At 42.4% G+C, this 16,129-nt stretch overlaps 1 protein-coding gene across 1 annotated transcript in view; it reads right to left on the bottom strand.

Moving 5' to 3' along the window:
• CC1H1orf87 (chromosome C1 C1orf87 homolog) overlaps positions 1-15,906 on the bottom strand; it is an 80,589-nt gene extending 64,683 nt beyond the window's left edge. The window contains exons 1-2 of the mRNA XM_043573406.1: positions 15,752-15,906; positions 14,565-14,684 (exon numbers count right to left, since the gene is read on the bottom strand). Coding sequence (XP_043429341.1) covers positions 14,565-14,671 — 107 coding nt within the window. The 5' untranslated portion in view covers positions 14,672-14,684; positions 15,752-15,906. The remainder of the gene's footprint in view (positions 1-14,564; positions 14,685-15,751) is intronic.
• Between the last annotated feature and the right edge of the window lie 223 nt (positions 15,907-16,129).

Genomic DNA, 16,129 nt, shown 5'->3' on the forward strand with positions numbered 1-16,129 from the left:
TTTGCCATTTGAAGAGGAGGAAAAAAATGCCATCAACACGATCTTGGAAACAAGGCACGACTGGCTTCTTCATGTGTACTTCTGACCTCGGCTGCAGCTCTCAGGGATGCCGTGAAGAGTTTAGTGCCATCCTGCAACTAGAGCAATTAGGATTACTGCATTGCTGGATGATAAATAAATGAGGCAAAAGCTGTTCAGTTGTTCCCTCTGTCACACTGGGCTCTTCCTGCAAATCAGCCCTTTAGGGCACCGTCTACTAGAGCTCAGAGTCTCAGGGTTAGAAAGAAACATTGCAAGGGCTTCTGGGAGCATCGACTGCCCAAAGCAGTGTAGAGACTTCCCATTGGCCCACCTCCGGTATAACTCCAACTCACCAGATCTCACATTTGATTTGGATTACACCCCTGCCGAGAACATCAAATCTCAAATGGAGGACCCAGGGGGGCTCAGGGAAAAGGTCACCAGATGCCATCTTAAAGGTCTGCCAGCCTTGGCAGGGACTCGGTGCCACCAGCTTCCAACTGTGCGCCATCTAACAGGCCTCCAACCCTCTGGAGAAGACAGTCCTGAGTGTGCCAAGGCAGTGAATGGGGATCCAATTTCAGTAAATGAAAGCATGTTCTTATTTGGAAGTAATAGTAGATAAGCAACACAACCAGACTTTCCTTTTTTAAAAAGACAACAACAAAATAAAAATATGAAATGGGACTGGGGAGGGGAGTGTAGCTGAAAATCTCACCAAACTCCACGGGGAAGCTGAATTGTGAAGCCTGTGCTAATGTGGCAAATGTTATTGTGATGAAGTGTGAGGGGTTTTTTATTTTTTCTTCGTCTTTTTTTTTTTTTAATGCCAGAGAGCCATACCATGTATTATTATGATAGAAATTAAACCTTCAGAAAGATTTCTAAAGTACTTTAATTCCTAAACCTATGCCCAAATCATTTCTTCATCATTGGAACTCTATGAACTAACATTCTAAATACTTCCATGAGCCAAGCTGCCATGTATAAATTTACATAAATCCTTCCATGTTATCTTAATCATCCTGAAGAGTGGGTGTTTTATCACCATTGTGCAGATGAAAAACTCAATGATCAGAGAGGTTCAGTACATTCCTCAAGGCCACCTTGCAGGTAGAGATCTAGGATTCATTCCCAGGTCTCTGTGGCTCTAAAATACACGCCCCTTCCTCTACATTACTCCTCAATTTTCTACCAACAATATACAAACTGTTTTAAGCAACAGGATTTTTATTCTCTTTTAACAAGTTAATAAAAAGGAACATCTATCAAGGCATCTCGTCCATCTTCCCAGCTAGACTTACATCTCTCCACAGAACCCTTAAGTGGCTGATGTTCTGCTGTGGTTTGTAAACTTCCCAGGGGCAAGGAATTCATTATATCCCCAGAGTTATTCCCAAAGTATTCCATTTCTTTCTTCACAACATTGAACGGAACTCTGACATCAATGAAATTAACCAAAGTTGATTTCTCACGGCAGAGTAAAATAAAAGGGTTATTTTAGACGCAAAATGAGCAACCAATCCAATCCGCTCTAATTCTTTGGCGTGATGTACTTCTGGCTTATAGAAAATGATAGCCCAGCACACCTTACTCTTCTGCATCTTTCTTCCGTCACTTATATGCAGTTGTACAGCATGACATACACATTACACCGTGGATGTTTTCTTCTATTTGAATTGTCTTTCAGCTATGCACTACTATTTGATTAATGTTGTATTGGGCATCCAATGGGCTGCATGGTGTTTCAATTTGTGAAAAACTGTGTGATAACAGAAAAAATAGAGTTATGTAAAAAGGAGATCATAGAGCAATTTCACACCAAACCGGCTTAAGGAGGATGGGAATGATTCCATGAAGGTATTGACTGAGAGGAAGAGGCTAGAAAGCAACCAAAAACATTTGGGGTCTGAGAAATTGCAACCTGGGAGACACAGAGTGGACTAAAATTGATAGTGTGCTCCAAATTCCAAGCAGGGAGTACAGGTTTATAAAGGCAAAACCCACAAGATTGTATAGCTTGTTTTGAAGGAATTATAATTGGTGCTGACAGAGCGAGACTAATATGTAAGTGGCTGTTTACTTAACAGATACTACATTTTACCTATTTCAGTCCAGAGTAGAAGAGTATGCTCCAGAAGGTGGTGGAGTTGCAATTTTCAAGCTGTAATTGACTAAAATCAGTAGTCCCAGGTGTTCCAGAAATTGAAACAGGAGACTCCGCAGAGGCCTGTCTTCCTTAATATCCACCCCTCCCTGTTTTCATTCTCTTTGCAATGCTTACTTTGCTTTGGAATCTTCTTCCACAAAGGAATTGACGAATAAAATGTAGTTGAAAGAGGAGATAGGAGGTGGGAAAATATTCCAGAAAGGATGAAGGGCTCGTACTTGGAGACAATGACAGTGGTTTCTAACCTTTGAACCTCAGACCACCTGAGGTGGGTCATAATCATGCAGGATGCTGGATAATAAAACACAACTTGGATCGCTCTGAACTCAGTGAATTGGAATTTCTCAAAACAGGACAAGAAAATCTGTATTCTTCACAAACATGTCACATGATTCCTATGTACACTGAAGTTTAAGAAACAACACTGTAGAGAATGAAAAAGAGGGGTGCCTGGGTGGCTCAGTTGGTTAAGCGTCCGACTTCGGCTCAGGTCATGATCTCACGGTTCGTGAGTTCGAGCCCCGCGTCGGGCTCTGGGCTGACAGCCCAGAGCCTGGAGCCCGCTTCAGATTCTGTGTCTCCCTCTGTCTTCCCCTCTGCTGTTTGCACTCTGTCTCTCGCATTGTCTCAAAAATAAATAAACATTTAAAAAATTTAAAAAAAGTCTTTTCCATAATTGTGCAAAATTAATCCTTAATCACAAGCAGTATAATGTAGTGGTTAAGGACATGTCCTATGGACCTGATTCTGAATCCTAGCCCCAGATGTCAATTGACATTGGTAAGTTACTTCACATCTCTGATTTCCAGTGTCTCATCTGTGAGATTAGAAAAATAATCCTTATCAATATAAGATGTACAAATTATGTACCACTGAGCCTGGATCTCAGTCAGCCCTTGACAAATGGTAATTTTATGTTAGTCCTAGAGTAGAGTGCTATCTCCTTTATAAACACCTCCTTCATCACCCAAGTACAGAGGGATGCTCTTCTTTCCTATGGACCCTCAGAACTTTCTTTACTGGTAAACTAAAGTTCAAAAAATCAAAGTTTCATAGTACTTAAGAACTGAGGAAAATTTATTTCGATAGGTAAAAAGAGAAACAGTCCAGGGGTGCCTGGGTGGCTCAGTCTGTTGAGCATCTGACTTCGGCTCAGGTCATGATCTCATGGTTCATGGGTTCGAGCCCTGCATCGGGCTCTGTGCCTACAGCTCGGAGCCTGGATCCTGCTTCGGATTCTGTGTCTCCCTCTCTCTCTGCCGCTCCCCTGCTCACACTCTGTCAATCTCTCTCTCAAAAAATAAACATAAAAAAAATGTCTTTAAAAAGAGAGATAGTCCATATAATCCATCTCACTGCCTTGTAATTGACTAGCAACAGTGAATCCAAGTTCTAGAAATCACCTACTTTAAACAAAGGAGATTAATTAGTATTAAAATCTGTTCTGATAAAGCATAATTGTTCAGAATCACTTTCCTTAATTTTACAGAAGAAAAAAAAAACCAAAAAACGAAATATTGAGTCATCACAATGTCCTCAGGTGGATTATACCCAGGAGTTTTGCAGACTGCGCCGTTTTTAAATCTTTGAGCCAGCCTTTATCAGTTGGAAATTTAACGTCCTTTGCACTTGCGTTCTAGTCTGTTTTGCTTTTGCAAGTCTAAGCAAAATGACAGTGCAAAACTGGCTTGCCTTTTCTCCAATTATCTCAGTGCTTTAAGGCACAGTTTCTGAGCCAGGACTTCTGTCCATACTGTGAGAGAATGCAGCACAAACCATCTCTCTCTGGACCACCCCCCAGGTACATCCACGTGGTCTATGGGAATGAGGAGTAATAATTATTGCTATGTTATTTTGTTTAAGTAGGTTGAACTAAGTCAGGGGTATCAGGAGATCATGGATTTAAAAGTGTACTAGAGGAAAGGAGGAGAGGATTTTTAGGGCTGTGGAAATACTCTGTAATGATGGATACATGTTATTATACATTTGTCCAAACCCTTAGAATGTACAACAGCAAGAGTGAACCGCATTGCAAACTATAGACTTCAGGTGATTATGTTGTGTAAATGTGAGCTCATCAACTGTAACAAATGTATCACTCTCTTGGGGGACGTAGATAATGGAGGAGGCTATGTATATGTGTGGGCAGAGGGTGCATGTGGTATCTCTGTATCTTCCTCTCAATTTTGCTGTGAATCACATTGGTCCAAAAAAAACATTAAGGTCTAAAAAAAGTTTACTACACAAATATAAACCTGTGCTTTCTCAAAATTATAAGCAGTTCAACTAAATGTGGCAAGGTGCTATAGTATCTCTTTATAGAAAATTTCCACATACATACAGGAACTTTTGGGTTTTTTTTTGTTGTTTTTTGTTTGTTTGCTTTTAATGTTTATTTTTGAGAGAGAGAATGTGAGCAGGGAAGGGGCAGAGAGAGAGAGGGAGACACAGAATCTGAAGCAGGCTCCAGGCTCTGAGCTGTCAGCACAGAGCCTGATGTGGGTGAGCCCGTGAACCATGAGATCATGACCTGAGACTAAGTAGGACCCTTGACCGACTGAGCCACTTAGGTGCCCTTCCCTTTTTTTTAATGTTTAAATTTTGTTTTGCTTTCAAACCAAACTAGGATTTTACAATTTTGTAATCTTTTAAAAGAATTTACAGTCCATAATATAATGCAGGTATCTTTACACATTGATAGTTATGTCTCCATGAGAACATTTAAAATATCTAAACAGTATTTCATTGCATGGATATACCATTTATTTAACTAGTCCTATTTTGTTGAACATTTACTGTTCCCCGTTTTTTACTAATTTAAACATTGCTGCCCTACTGGACACGTTCCTATGCCTCCAGTTCCTTGCCTCCTTCCTCAACCCAGGAAGCTGATCTGTGTGGACTAATGATCTGCTCTGATGCCTTCTGATTCTGGCTGGTTTTGGCCAGTGGGTGGCCCTAGCAGGAGATGACTCTTTCCCCGCAATGTTGCCTTAAGTTCCTTGTGTTTCTTGCCCAGAGGTCACTACATTTCTCCAGGTGGCCTGAGCTGCAGAGTGCTCCCCAGAAGCATTCCCCTTTTCTCTTCTCTGCAGACTGAGGACAGCTCAGAGCTTTGCCTCAGCTAGCCTGTGGTTCCTGCGCAACACCTTGACTCTTAGAAACGAAACCCTTCTGGAATCGTGCTAATTTGAACTTACATAATCTGTTTCCTGTGGGACCCAGCCTTATACATTATTATGTAAATTTAAAAAGGCAAACCATCTATCCATCTATAATTGTTTCTACAGAGTTGATTGATAGAGATTTTATGCCAAAGTACATGCACTTTTAAGGCTTTTGATATGTGTACTTAAAAACCAATAGCTTAGGGGCGCCTGGGTGGCTCAGTAGGTTGAGCGTCCAACTTCGGCTCAGGTCATGATCTCGCGGTCCGTGGGTTCGGCCCCACATCGGGCTCTGTGCTGACAGCTCAGAGCCTGGAGCCTGTTTCAGATTCTGTTGTCTCCCTCTTTCTCTGACCCTCCCCTGTTGATGCTCTCTCTCTGTCTCATAAATAAATGTTTAAAAAAATAAAAAAAAAACAACCAATAGCTTATGAGTATTCTTTTTTTTGAAATCTTTGTTAACCCTGGATATTTCCCTTATAAAGTCATTTCTAGTTTTATTGGTAAAAATAATGTCTCATTGCTGTTTAAATTTTTTTCATTGCCACTCAGGTTGAATCTCCCCCACACCCATCACACACATATCTAGTGTTCATTTTTTTCAATGCTTATTTATTTTGAGAGAGAGAGAGAGAGAGAGAGAGAGAGAGAGAGAGAGAATGAGAGAGCTCGAAGCAGGCTCCATGCTGCCAGCACAGAGCCCACAGTGGGGCTCAATCCATGAGGTCATGACCTGAGCTGAAATCAAGTTGGTCGCTTCACTGACTGAGCCACTCAGGCACCTCTGTAGGTGTTCATGTTTATTTCTTCTTTGTGAATGGCCGATCTCGATCTTTTGCTAGTTTATGAAACTCAGCTGCTTGTCCTTTTCCTACTGATTTTCAAGAGCTCTTTATACAGCAAGAAGAAAAATTTTCCCCTGTCATATATGTTATAAATAGTGTCCTTCTGCGTTTGCCTTTTACCTTTTATTCTGTTTTTTGAAATACAGATTTTTCAAATGGTAAAGTAACAACTTTTACCTCATAGTCTCACTATTTAGGATAGATAGGCACCTATTTTTTTTATAACATTTATTTGGCATTTATCCACGTAATGCCGTACACTCTTACTTAAGGTTTTTGTTTGTTTTTTAAGAGAGAGAAAAAGAGCATGAGTACGAATGGGGGAGGGGCAGAGAGAGAGAGGGAGAGAGACAATCTTGAGCAGTCTCCATGCTAAGCAAGGAGTCTGTCTCAGGGATCAATCCTCTGACCCTGGGATCGTGACCTGAGCTGAAATCAAGAGTCTTACACTCAACTGACTGAGCCACCCGGGGGCCCCCTTACTTAAGGTTTTATGCCTATGTCTAAAATAGTATCTCATGCTTCTTTATATGCCTTACAGTGCCAACAACAATAATAATAATAACAGTAATAATAAACCACCAATTGTAGGAGATTAATAAACAGCTTAATGTAGTAAAAAGGCATGAGAAGTATGATTTTATTTTATTTTTTTTTTAATTTTTTTTTCAACGTTTATTTATTTTTTGGGGGACAGAGAGAGACAGAGCATGAACAGGGGAGGGGCAGAGAGAGAGGGAGACACAGAATCAGAAACAGGCTCCAGGCTCCGAGCCATCAGCCCAGAGCCTGACGCGGGGCTCGAACTCCCGGACCGCGAGATCGTGACCTGGCTGAAGTCGGATGCTTAACCGACTGCGCCACCCAGGCGCCCCAAGAGAAGTATGATTTTAACATATTACCCGATCACTTTGAACTTGTGAAAATGGAGATAAAAGTGTACCCTCTGATGTTGCTCTGTTTCAAGGAAAGATGGGAGTCTGTGGGTACTAAGATTTTATGTAGATTATATGGCAAGAAAAGCGATAAACAAAGATAAGATGTTATGCTCAGTTATTTCTCTAAAGAAAAAAAAAGAATAAGCAGGGTACTTGAATTCTTAAATTATAGGTTTTTTCTAGTTAATTGGTCACTGCTACAATCTCCTGTGTGGATTACCATAATGACTCCCTAAATGGTCTCTCTCTTTTTATTCACATCCCTTCTAATTTATCCTCCACGCGGCAGCCAGAACCATCCCATAGAAAGTATACATTTGACTGTGACTTCTGCTGCTCATAATATTCCAAGGGCTTCCCATTCTACATAGAACAAATCCTAAGTTCCTACCATGGCCCACAGGTGCCATGATCTGAGCCCTGCTCTGACCTCATTTTCTACCCCCTCTCCCCTTGTTCACTCTGCTACACCAACATTGGCTCCCTTGGTCCTCCCTAAACATGCCACAAGGCTTTCTAGGGGCTGTTCCCTCTGCCCACAATGCTCTTTCCTTGGGTATTTGCCTGGTTTACTCTCTGTGCAGATCTGGGGAGGCACCAGGAGCATGGAGAACACCTGCAGAGTCACTTGGTACAGGCTGAACCTCATAGACAGAAAAGCAGCAGCTACGTGGGTGCCCTGGTCTCTGGGTGCTGTGCTTCTGAAAAACCGTATCCTCTCACTTTTTACGAAGTGAGCATGAGGTGGCCTTGCACAAAAAAAAATCTGCTTAGGCTCTAGGTGGTCAGTTTAGGTGCTGTTTGTAGCAGGTGCTGGGAAAGCCAGATGTCTAACATTGGAGAACTTGGAGCTTGTGGGAAGTTGCAGCCAGCCTCTTCTTCTGAGGCACGAGCAGGAAGAAGAAACCAAAACTTCTAGTTTTATGGAAAGTTGGAATCTGGTGAGCCACACGCACCAGTATTAAGTTGGGCCAGTCTTGGCCAGCTCACTGTTAAGTAACCATGGATAATTCTTATTGGATAATTCTGGCTCTTGTCTCAGTTCAAATGCCATTTGCTCAACGAAGCCTTGTGGGAACACTCTCTGTGACTTGATATACTGTTATGATCCCCCTCTATTTTTCCTCATTTGAACAGTCATTCTTCATATGTTTGCTATATGTCCCCCATCATTAGAATTTTAGGTATACTGCTGTATTCCCTAGACTTGGCTCTCAGCAGGTGCTCAATTAATGTTTGTGGAAAGGAGATTGATGGAACTCCACCTATGCATTGATTTCTAAAGCTTTTAACATTAGCACTTTTAAAAAGTTCAACAAAGCAAAAAACAATGTATAAACATGAAGGGCTTTGAGGGATCAAAAAATGACAGAATATGGGCTCCAGGATAATCATGTGGGGAAATACCAAAACTTTCTTCTTTCTAGGCTACAAGTATCAACACACATTATTACCATTTTTGCTATCCTTTCCTGTAAAAATCTGCAGCCGGCCTCCCTGTGTTTAAGAATGCCATACTAACAGCAGTGCAACTATGGAATGAAGTGCTTTGGGTCATTGATTCTTGGCATTGGAAGGAACTGTAGAGGCCAGCTTTATTCACTGGAAGCATCTATACTCACAGGCATTTCTTGAAATGAACCCAATTCCTCTTTTATTTAATGACTTAATCCCCAGGTTTTATAAATGTTCCCCTAGGCCACGTTTCACACCCTAGGTTTTCCATCATGCAGCGCCTTCAGTGGCCACACTCTTAGCGTGCCAGGGTCCCTCCTAAAACGTGGCCTGCAGAAGCACAGTGCTGTACAGGTGGCATACCCTGTTCTGAATCCACTGGGCCTCGCACATCCCACTCTGTGGATACTCTCTGCTCGTGCTGAGCTCAAACCCAAGGGTAGAGGGGAAAACATTTCATTTTCTCCTCTCCTCTCTACTACCACCACAGACTTCTGGTCACCAAACGTGTATGGGTTTCCCCACGCCAAGCAATTCAACCCCAGCTGGGTATCCCTACGAACCAATTCAGTTGTGACGATATCTACCTAGAGTCAGCACAGACCCTATGGGGTAAGCGTTCATTCCCACAAGACTGCCCCACCCTCTTCAGACATCAGTCACAAGTCCAGTGTGTTTTTGATAGACCCACTATAAATCAGGGTTCTTACACCCCCCTCCTCAGGTTTGAGTAATTTGCTGGAGCAGCTCACACAACTCAGGACAACAGTTTATTTAACCAGACTATTTATTGATTATAAAAGGATATAACTCAAGAACAGCCAAATGGAGGAGATGCACAGGGCAAGGTATGTGGGAAGGGGCGTGGAACATCATCTGTATCCTGTCCAGGCACACCACCCTCCCAGCACTTTGATGTGTTCAGCAACCTGGAAACTGTCTGACTTCCATACTTGTGAGATTTTTAGGGAGGCTTCATCACCTAGTTATGCTCAATCATTAAGTCAATCTCCAGCCCCTCTCCCCCTCCCCGAAGATGGAGGGTAGGGCTGAAAGTTCTGTTCTTAATCACGGCTTGGTCTTTCTGGTGACCAGCCTCCATCCTGAAGCTGTCCAGAGGCCCACTGAGAGTATCCTCATGGAAACAGAGACACCACACAACCCAGGAAATTCCAAGGAATTTAGGAGCTTTGTGTCAGCAACCATAGTCAAAGACCAAATACTAGAACAGAAGAGGCACCTGGTGCTCTTGTTATCTCCTAGGAAACTGCAAGGGGTTTAGGAGCTCTGTGCCAGGAACTGGGAGCAGAGACTAACATATCTATTTTCTATTGTTTCACAACAAGTAAAACCCAGACATTTATTCCATAGAAGCATTTACACATACTCTTATCTAAACACAGACTTTGAGTGTATCTCTGTTGATTTCGTCTTGTGGGTTTTAGCTCATTTTCCTGCCAGGGCTTTCCAGCATTCTTCTTCCTACATGTTTACTGAAGTTATTTGTCTGTCTTCCTTCAGTTATGGATTTAAAAAGGTCAAGGTGCCTGGGTGGCTCAGTCGGTTAAGCGTCCGACCTCAGCTCAGGTCATGATCTCGTGGTCCATGAGTGTGAGCCCTGCATTGGGCTCCATGTTCACAGCTCAGAGCCTGGAGCCTGCTTCAGATTCTGTGCCTCCCTATCTCTCTGCCCCTCCCTTGCTCATGCTCTTTCTCTCTCACTCAAAAATAAATAAAGATTTAAAAAAATGTTGACTAAGAACAGGGTTACACACAAATCCTCTTAACTTCCCCACCTCCAACACGTAGTGTTGACATCAATTGTTCAGTCACCACCATGTTGGCATAATCTGGTTTTAGTCAACATGTACCAACCCTTAGTGACCATCACTTTCGTGTTTTGTTTTCACAACTAATATATTTCATTCTTTGGCCTGCAATTTTGTCAGGGATTGTCCACAAGCCTCAGGTTTTGTGGTGTTATTACATACTTTTATCTCCTTTTAGAAAATGGGAATATTTGTCTCCTGTCAGTTGGCATTATCTTCTTCTTGATGAGCTTTGGAAGATTACTCCTCGGAGTTCCATAGTTACATCTGCATAATACTTCAGCAACATGAGCCTTTAGATTTGGATTTAAAACAACTAAGCATTGTCTTTCTAGCTCTTTATTTTTCTTGGCATCCACTGTACCCTCGTTCATTTATTAGGCTTTCAAAATGTAAAGACTTTGTACTCAGTGCTGAGGGTGCAATTGTGCACACAGGATTTACAGTTAAATAGGGGAGCCAGAAATGCATAGGAAATCATAGAGTGTGACAGTCCCTTAAGGTTGCTATGGAAGCCCACGGGGGCGAAGGGCAGGGGGTCAGTGAATCTGGGGCTGAAGGTGGGGCACCTGATTAGATCTGCATTTCAGAATGATGATGCTTGCTGTACTTGAAAAGTGGGCTTCTCAAACTGTAATGTTGCTTAAGAGTCCCCTGGGAATTGACAAAAATGCAGATTCTGGCTCACTGTGTCTGGAGAGGGGCCGGGGATTCTGCATCTAACCAGCTCCCAGGTGAGGCTGATGCTGGTTTTCCATGGACCACCCTTTGGGGAATAAGCCTTTAGATGAGTGGATTAAATAGAGAGAAAGGAAGGCTGGTGGGGTGATGTGGGAGGCAAGTGATGATTCCAAAACTCGGGAACACTTGTTTTATTCTTTGAAGCCTGCAGATCGATCTCCTTGTTGAGGAATTTGACTACTAAATGGGTATTGAGTATTTTTCTTTCATCTGTCAATAACTGTACAGGCTAAATTAAGGAAAGAGGGAGGGAGCTCAATTCCAATCTTAGTTCTTAGTAACCAGCCTCACTTTAAGCCCACAGGATCCTCACTTGTCTCATCTATAAAATGGGAGACTGGTTGTTATGGGCTGCATTGAACCCTAAAATTCATATGGTGAAGTCCAACCCCCAGGACCTCAGAATATGACCTTGTTTGGAAGTAAGGTAATTGCAGATATAATTAGTTAGATTGAGGTCATACTAGACTGTGATGAGCCCCTAATCCAATTGACTGGTATTCTTACAGAAAGGGGCAATTTGTACACAGACACATATACAGGGAGACTGCCATGTGAATCTTCGATTTGTGCTTCCATGAGCCACAGAACTGCCAGAAGCAGGGAGAACGACCTAGAAGAGATGGATTCTTCCCCGGCTCTACTAACCCCTTGATTTCAGACTTCCAGCCTCTGGAACTGTGGGACAACACAGTTCTGTTGTCTAAGCCATCTAGTTTGTGGACCTTTCATACAGCAGCCCTAGCAAATTAGTACATTGATTCAGACCTTGAAGATCACGTTCAGGTCTGACATACTATTCGACCTTCTCCACATAGGCTACAGGAAATCTGAACTAAATGTGGTTATACAGGAGGATTTCTGTTTTCCATCCATTATGAATTTGTTTTTAGAGATTATTTATTTATTTTGAGAGAGAGAGAGAGAGAGAGAGAGAGAGCAAGAGAGAGAGAGAGCTGGTGAGGAGCAGAGAGAGGGGAGAGAGAGAATCCCAAGCAGGATGTGTGCTGTCAGCATGGAGCCTGACATGGGGTTTGATCCCATGAACCATGAGATCATGACCTGAGCCAAAATCAAGAGTCAAATGCTTAACTGACTGAGCCACCCAGGCACCCCTTTCCATCATTAATTTGTAGTTTTTCTTTTTAATTCAGGTTGTCCTTTTAGAGACTTCTTTCTTTTTGGCTTTCACTTCTGTTTCTTACCTAGATTTTTGACTAACAGACTCATCAGATTCAGCTCAAAGAATAAGCCCTCTTGAGACCTGGGCTGAAGGGTATACACGTAGCACAACTAAAATGCTTCCGAGATAGATTTTAGGACGTGCCTGACACGACAGTGGTGGGTCTATTTTTACCTCAGCAACAAGAACCTTTTGAGAATCATTTATTTTTGAACTATCCAGAAATATTTTAGCTAAGTGTGTTAATTAATGGTCCTATGTAATTCCAGCCACGGTAACATCAAGCCCATAGAAAACAGAAACGAAATGACTTGTCTTGATGTTCTTTAAATTTTTTTGTCTTATGGTCGTCATAGAAGAAAAAGAACTGGGTCTTTTATTTCACAGTTCATGTATCTAACCTAGTGTAGTCTTTTGTTTCCTGGATTCTGAAATTTAAAAAAATAAAGAGAGGAAAATAAAAGGCACCTTTTCATAAGACAAAGGAAATTTTTCCCTATTTAAAAGGACAAGGACCCTCCCCAACCAACCCTTTTAGGAACATATTGGACTCTGATACTCCTGGAAAAAGAAAGGGATTTGGGACACAAGGGGCTACAGAAAGAACCCCAGAGAAGAATGGAATTAGTACAGTAGTAATTTTGTCTCTGGATGGGAGGAGAACTGAGCCAGGCATCCAAACTGACCCTAGTACTTTCCTCGCCAAGCACGGACATTTACTAGATCTTATCACTGTAAGATTATTATATGATTGTATCACAGTATCTTAGTTTTCTCATCTACAAAACAGAGGTAAGTGACCTCCCAGACATAGAATAAAAAAAGGGATGACAAGCATTCCATAGAATGAGATTTGATTTTTTATTAAATGTCTTGTATCCCTGGAAAAATATGCTTCAATAATAACAACAGAACCACCGAGTGAGCATCTTGAATACATTCCTGGGCACTGGAAAGGTGTTTTGCATACTTTTTCTCATTTGGTCCTCATAACAACCCTACTAGATACATGTGTCTTAGCCTTAATTAATAGATGGTAGAATCTGAGGCCAGAGACATTAATGAACTTTCTCAATGCCAAAAGGCCAGGAAGGCACGGAGCCAGGATTCAAATTCACATCTCTCAGCTCTGTAGGGATCCCAAATGCCGGACTCATGGGCCGCAAAACTCCCTTGCTGTGCCAGACAGACATTACTAATTGATTATAGCATTCACTTTGGAATTTTTCTGGGATGACAATACTGATGGTGGGGAGTTAAATTTACCCTGCTAATGCCTGTGCTCCATAACAGTGGTCCTGATGGCCTCATTTTCAGAGATTCCGATTCAGTAGGTCTTGGGTTAGATTCCAAATCTTTATTTGTAAGGGTTTTCTAGATATTTCTGATGGCAGCCAGGTTTGGTTTCCACCACTTTCAGCACCTTTGTTTTGTGAGGCCAGATCTTACCTGTTTGTCTCTGTGTATGTTCTGTTGGTGTCTGAAACCAATGGAAAAGCTATGGGAATAATCTCAGGAGGGAAAGGCCACGATTGACCAGCTGCTATTTATGGAATGATACTAGAGCAAAGGCAGGTCTCGTGCTTTCTTTTTTCTTTTGTGAACCACCAAAATTCTGGAAGGAAGACCTAGTCATAGGCTTCTGTGTCAAATATCTGGTGAATTTTAAAGATCTGTGAGTGTCCTCCCTTACGTGTGATTGTGATGAGTTGGAGGGAAGAAAGACCTCGTAGCTAAGCTCTGAGAAGCCCCTGCTTGGAGCAGTATAGACTATAAATAAGAGTAAATGAAAATCTTATAATTTATGATTCATTATTAATCCCACCCCTTTAATTCATAACAAATTGACTAACACTGACCCCCCCTCACCCCCGCTAAAAAAATTACTACATGTAGTAGATTGCACACCTGATGAGAAGCAGCAGAAATACTCCATTAATATTTATAAATGTCTCTTTGATTACATTCCTCATCTATTTGGAAAATCTGCCTAAGTAATTAAGGAGTAAGGGAAATTATAAAGATGAAAAATATCAGGAAAACAGTGCTTATGGAAGTTATCAACACGATTTTGCTTCTACTGTTACTCCTTCATGACTTAATTTTCCATGGACAACATTTTAAAAATGTAAATTTCCAGATTAAAAAAAACCCAGCAACTCCAAACTTCATTATCTTCCCAGCAAAGCAGACATTTTTCAAACAGTAAACTTACGTCTTTGGCTTCTCCACGAGGTACCGAAAGTATTTACTTCCAATGATTTTCACCACCATCTCAGACACTGCATCTGATCCACACGGAGTCTTCCAAACAGAAGACATGCTTCTCAAAATCCTTGGGTTGGAAAATAAGTAAACCTTTCATCGTCTGGATTTCCCATTAGTCAATTTACTGTTGTCAATTATAACAACAAAAATAGCAGCAGAACAAAGTGCTTTGCCTATCTTATCGCACTCGACATTCCTAATAAAGGCATGAGTAAGATATTCCTAATTACGATTATCATTCTTGTTTTAGTTGAGGGGACAGGCATAATGTACTTATGCAACTTACTCAATATCATAGAATCAGTAATTAGCAGATTTGGGAATCCCACTCAAGAGGTCCACCAAATCGGTCTGCTGAGCCATTTGGGCACTCTACCTTTCTGCTATCAGGTGGTTTCCTTCCACCTTTCTTATGTGATTCTTGTGAAGTGAGAGAGGAAACCAGGGCTCTTCATGGGTATGTGAAGATCTTATATTCAGCTCTCATGCTCAGTTTCTCCTTTTACAAAACCAGGATAATTCCAATTTTATTCCCTGGGTTTTAGAGTGAATCCAATGAGATAATACATCTGAAGGAGTGCTGTACATAGGAAAGAGTGATTTTTGTTGTTATTGCTGATGTGTGTTTCTGAAACAATCCAGTGAATCTACAATTGAGATCCAGTATTAGATAAGTACTGGATATTTATACAGATCTGATGCCAAGGGCAACTCAGATGTTCTATAAACCTGGCCCCAGGCTGATCACTCTCTTTCAGAGTCTGCTATTATTGAAAAGTCTTCAGGGGTCATTCTAATCCAAACGCTGGATTTACAGACTAGTAAACCAAGGCCCAGAGAGGTGTATCATTTGACCAAACTCACACAGCGAGTGAGAACAGACCTGTTCCTCGTGTGCAGGTCTGAAGTAGACCAGCGCTCTTCCCAAGACCCCAACTTCACTTAGTGTGTGGCCAGCACGCAAGAAAGACCTGCTCTGCCAGGATAGCCCTGTCCAGTGGAACCTGCAACCTCTGTGAAACTGTCTGAAACTTCAAGGACCACAGTTTGTGATTGTGGTGTCCACTGTCTGCCCAGCAGCTGCACGTCAGTCCTGAGCCCTTTCCTGGGATGAAACAGAGGGGGAGGCCTTACCCCCGAGGCGGCGTTTCCCCACCCAGGCAGCTCAGGGATACTCAGTCTGTGCTCTCCCAGGATCGCGACCAGAGACAGCCTGGCGGGGAACATGGTGGGGCGGGGGATTGGAGGCCAGGAGTCGGGCCAATCACCGGGCCCAGCGCGCGGGCGGGGCTGCTACCGCCGGGTCGCTAAGGACGCAGAGGCTGTTGCTGGGCGGTGTCTGAGTCTTCTTCCACCTGCTGGAGAGGGGAGGGGGTGGGCTCCTCCACAGGCGCCGGGGTGTGGCTGCAGACAGGGGAGTCTGAGTGTTCTCCCATCTGTGCTTTGGAGCTTCTCCAAGACATGTGAGCGTCTTTCTTGCAACTCCTTCGCTCACCTGTGTGATGAAATGAA

Source organism: Prionailurus bengalensis, chromosome C1 (genome assembly GCF_016509475.1).
Source record: "Prionailurus bengalensis isolate Pbe53 chromosome C1, Fcat_Pben_1.1_paternal_pri, whole genome shotgun sequence".
In the NCBI taxonomy this organism is placed as follows: Eukaryota; Metazoa; Chordata; class Mammalia; order Carnivora; family Felidae; genus Prionailurus; species Prionailurus bengalensis.